Here is a 5070-nt window from a genome sequence, read left to right on the forward strand (position 1 = left end):
AGCCCTCCAGCTCTGTCAGCAGCAGAAACCCATCAACAGCAACATTACACCTATTGGGGGACACAAAGCCAAAGTGGTGCAGTTGGTAGCACTGTTGCCAAGCAGCAGTGCTGTGCTGAGCTTTCTGCATGGGGTTTGCATGTTCTCCCTGTGCATGCGTTGGTTTTCCATGAGTCCTCCGGCTTCCTCTCTTGGGCATTGGGTGTCCCTGACGTTGTAGTCCGTGATGTACTTGATGCTCTTCCACATACACTGGGAGTTGTTGGTGGTGAAGTGATCCGGAGTTTTCTGGCCATATTTGGCCTTAGCCCTCACAATGCCTGTAGTCAGTCCTATCCTCACCTCTGAGTGCTGATGCCTCATCTGTGCTGAACTTGGTGACCCGAGCTTTCAGCCAGGGTTTCTGGTTTGGATAACGGGTGGTGGTGGTGACATCATCAGCACACTTGGGGATGAAGCCAAGAACAGAGAATGTGTTTTCTCCAGGTCAGCACTCCCTCTTTATGTAGTCGCCTCTCTGAAGAGCTGCAGATCTGTGCACTGAAAACAGTCCTGGAACACAGTGACTGTCTTCTTCGTTGACGTAATCCGCCTCATCAACAGGCGATATGCTGTGTGTAGATGTGGTCAGAAAGGCCAGCATGACATTAGAAAGTTGCTCCTTTTATTACCTTTACATATGTTCTCTCTTTGTCTCTTAAAACAGGTATTTTACCCAAAGATTTAAAAGTAGCTAAAGAACAACTTTGTTCAAATCTGGGGATGTGAATTTATTCAGTCACTATCAGCTGATTTCAGTGTTATCTAAAGTACTTAAAAATTGTAAAGAAAAAAAATAAAAAACTAAAATAAATAAAAACTTGTACAATCATCAGTATGAATTTAGAAAAAAAAAAAAAAAACTTGTCCAGAAATATTTTTTCTCTGCCGTTTGTTGATAACTTTGTCAATTGGTATATTTGTAGGTTTTTCAAAGGCATTTGACACTAAATCATAAAATTCTTTGTCAACTCAATAGGCCCTGTGAAGAAAGGCTAAGTCTTTGGAACCCTAACCCAACCATAAGACTCGAAAATGCAAAGAAATAGCTTAAACTAACAGTGACATATAACTTTGATAAAAGCAATGAGATTGTATTTGTCTTTTATGTAAACACTTTTTTAAGAAGAAAAGTTGAGAAAATTTTAATGATTTAAGGTTAAAACTGGAAACCATCAAAGGATGATTTTTGATAAATGTAAGGAATTAATCATTACAAATGATGATGATTGTATTGAAATGGAAGAGAGGGTCAGGAAATGATTAATGTGGTGTGGACACACGGCAGAAGCTCACAGACACGGAGGGACATTATGGGGCAATGCAACACACAACAAGTCAAGATGAGTTCGTTAAGCTTAGCATGAAGAAGTTTATGTGATGAAGACGACTGTGGTATTTTGCAAGGATGTGCAGACAATGGAAAGAAAAGTCTGAGATTCCCACTTGGATCTGTTGCTCTGGGACCTGATCTCAGATAAGAGGAAGACAATGGATGGATGCATGTGAGTTTTATAGTAAATAAAAGGTGAAATGAATTTGTGACCAGATAACAAAAAGTCATCTCAGAGGTCCTACTACTCCTGCCAACATTACCATCTCATGAGGTGGCAATGTTGGCAGGAGTAGTGGCTGTTCATTAATGATGTAAATATGAAGCTGTGCAGTATTTAAGGAATTTTAAGATGCTCGTCAGAATGCCAGTGAGGGTCTAAACAGACATTTCGAGGCTAACTGTCTTGAAAAATCTTGTGCTTTATTGGTTTACATAAAACTGGAATATCGGAATCCACATAGTTTGTGTGTGCATTGCACAAATGATGAGGATTTCAATTGTATAATGGCAAACAAAACCAGGACTTTGGACATAAATAACATTAGTTTTATTTAAAACACCACATAAAAATGTTTTAAATGTTCATATTCAATCATATTCTAAAAACCTTTCACAATAAACACATCTAACAACAAAAACGCTAAGATGCCAACTGAGCTTTCCATAAATTAAACAGCAGATATGAAGTATTTGTAGTGCATTCATTTAGTATAAAGTTTTATATTAACTTTTACTGAGCCCGAAAGAAATCCCACATCTCAATTATTCCGAAAATTATTTAAAAACATATATATTTCTGTTGTACCGCTCACCAAAGAAAGAGATCCATAAACATCTTGTAGTGAAGTCGTTTCAGTATGAATTCAAACTGCATGTTATCTGCAGCCTGAAAGAACAACCATTTAAATGTCTCACAGTGTAAGGCAGTTTCACAGAAACTTCAAGTAGGATCATTCCAGTGTATGACATTGGAAGGTTGGACGCCCCACACCTCACCCCGCCCCGCCATTCTGCCCAGAACCCAGGAACATGGATGAAACTTTAAACATCCTGCAGTGGACATCCTTCTGTCCCGCTCTTCAGAGCTTTTCCCTTCTGGCTGCAGTAGATCACAATGATGGTGGTGATCAGACCTACCACCAGCAGGATGAAGAGAATACCACCAGCAATAACAGCAGGAGAATACACTGCAAACATAAGGAAATACAAAATATCAATCATTCCTCTTCACAGTACACAAAAACACAAAGCATTTCAAACATTGTGTTGCATCCAGCATGCCTCCCCACAACACTACCCTGCATTTTCTTGTGTTCATCCATTCATTTGTTCATGGATGGATGAACACATGGATATTCTTTCTCAGTACTGTGACATTCAGCAAATAGAAATACTTTTGGTGAATCTAACTGGCCTAACATAACTTTGGTCTCACTGAATTTCTGAGAGTGAGAAAAAATGTGTATATCTTCTAATTTAGTGTATTTCAACATCTGGTTTCCACTGTGAATAGATCAATAACCTTACCTTATCAAAAAATGTAACTTTATTTTAAAAAAACTTCAAAATCTATATTTTGGATTAGCTTATTTTTTTATTTATTTTGTAAATGGTGCAGTCAGATAATCTGCACCTTCACCCAGGAGAACTAATGTCCATACTAATGCCAGAGACCAGAAGATTAACCTGACCAGTACCTGTGGTCATCATGACATGACAAGAAGCTTTGATGACCTCTAACAAATGAAAGCTTCAAACTCAGGGCCTCTATTTATATGACCCTCCACAATCTACATAAGTAGAACTTTAATACATTCTGTCACAACCAGAATGTATTAAGACATTCGTTGTCCTTCTGTGGTCTGAAATGTAAATGAGTTAAACTCCCTGATCTAGAGCTGTTGGGTCTCTGACACTCATCACAGTTAGTTACCTTTAGGCTCAGGAGGCAGAGGTGCTGATATATTTTAAACCTGACACTGTCTCTCTTAATCTTTCACAAGGTATACATCATGATGCACATTATGTGAAATCACATAATGTGAACACATTCAGCAGTTCCCCAACGCTGGATCTTTAGGGCTGTTTCTTGTTCACAAGTTGTTTTGCTGACAGATGATGCTGCCTTTTAACCTTCAATGCATGACATGATACTTGTGTGAATGTGTCTTTTGAAACACCATCAGTAACTTCAGTATGAAGGGACAAAAGGGACAAAATACTGTGATACATGAAGAGGTCAGAGGAAGTGACCTTTTAAGACAGGCTCCTCGTCATTATGAGAACACTTGAGTTCACTCAGCTGTCCAAACTGGTTCTTAGACCGGCTGGGAATGTGGGCCTGGATCCTGAAGCAGTAGCTCTCGCCTTTATCTAGATTGGTAATCTCTATCACACTTGAGCTGAACGTTTGAATTTTCTGAAAAGAAAAAAAAGGAAGAGACTAGATAAAGGCTAAAATGTGGCCTGGCTTAAGAGTACATTGTACATGTGATCCTTGAGTGGAGGATCTTCACATAGATGGTTGCATCACTCACTGAGCCAGTGCTCTGCTGCTTCCAGTAAGAGACTTTGTACTGTAGCTCATCAGAAAAAATGTCTCTGATGCTCAGCTGATGATCATCTTTAAACACAGCTGTGAGTGGGTCAGTCACATGCAGGGTGACGGTCTTTTTGTCTTCATGCACTGTCAGGTTGAAGGTAGGCCTCCCAATCTCAGCTGTGAAGGAAAAAGGAGAGTGAAGGTTTGTCACCGACAGTCAAATATTCAAAAACAGTTCATAGCCAACTCACTGGAGCAGACAGGCAGACACACCTAGGGGAGGGCAGAGCCTGGAGCTTCTCCAGTGTTGCCTGCATGTGTCTGACTGCCAAAAACAGTGACCTGATATCTGCCTAGAGCTATAACCTAGAACTTTATCAGCCTAAAAACACAAGACATTTTCATAACTGTTGTTTCTTTTCATCTTACAATGAAACCTTTTCTGAACCCTGACTGGGCTCTTCCTGTCATTCTGTCCTAGAAGTCTTCATGCCTCTGCTTTCATGTTACAGCCAGAGACATTTGTGTATTTTCTAAAAATGTTATATTGTTGAGAAAAAATCCATGTTTGCCTTATACAATTATTAATAACAATTACTAATTTATTAATGAAATTGTATATTTTACTTGAATCAGTCACCAATTCCAGCATCTCTGGAATCATAAGTCAAACTTCTCAATCTTTCTCCTGAAGGAATGAATTCAGAACCACCAGAAGAAAAAACTTTTCACACCATAATCACTGACATGCTTATTTTTCAGTTAAGTTTGAGAATTTAACAAATAGCCCAACAGCTGCATTACCCCAAATCAGATAAACGAACTATGACAAAATGACATGAAAACTGAACAATAACTTCAAAATTATTTTTCCTCCAAGAAAAATTGGAAGATTAAAGTCAGTGGAACCACAATTGTGTTGCAATAAGGCAGATGAGGAGGAGATGTAGAAAAGACGCCTGGCTTGATCAAGTGTCGGAGACTGAGATGATGTCCAGACTCCGATGAGCCCCCACTTTGGAACAAGGACTCTTAAAACTCAACCATGTGCCCAGAGCTAAGCTTAAGTTGGACAGAAGATTGTGTCCTTTGGCCTTGTATGAAAATGGACTGAATAAGGAAAAGAAAAGGGAAGGAGAGAGAGAAAGATGGA

General features: G+C 39.2%; 1 protein-coding gene across 1 annotated transcript; it reads right to left on the reverse strand.

The window, feature by feature from the left end:
* Positions 1–930: 930 nt before the first annotated feature.
* Positions 931–4134, reverse strand: LOC106964278 (tissue factor-like; the record flags this gene model as incomplete). The annotated part of the gene is made up of 3 exons (XM_015059690.1): positions 931–2562; positions 3629–3794; positions 3913–4134. Coding segments are annotated over 3 exons (534 nt in total), but the record flags the coding sequence as incomplete, so codon positions are not given.
* Positions 4135–5070: the final 936 nt, after the last annotated feature.

Source organism: Poecilia latipinna, unplaced genomic scaffold (genome assembly GCF_001443285.1).
Source record: "Poecilia latipinna isolate Pla-1442-1.1 unplaced genomic scaffold, P_latipinna-1.0 Scaffold1650, whole genome shotgun sequence".
Taxonomy (NCBI): domain Eukaryota; kingdom Metazoa; phylum Chordata; class Actinopteri; order Cyprinodontiformes; family Poeciliidae; genus Poecilia; species Poecilia latipinna.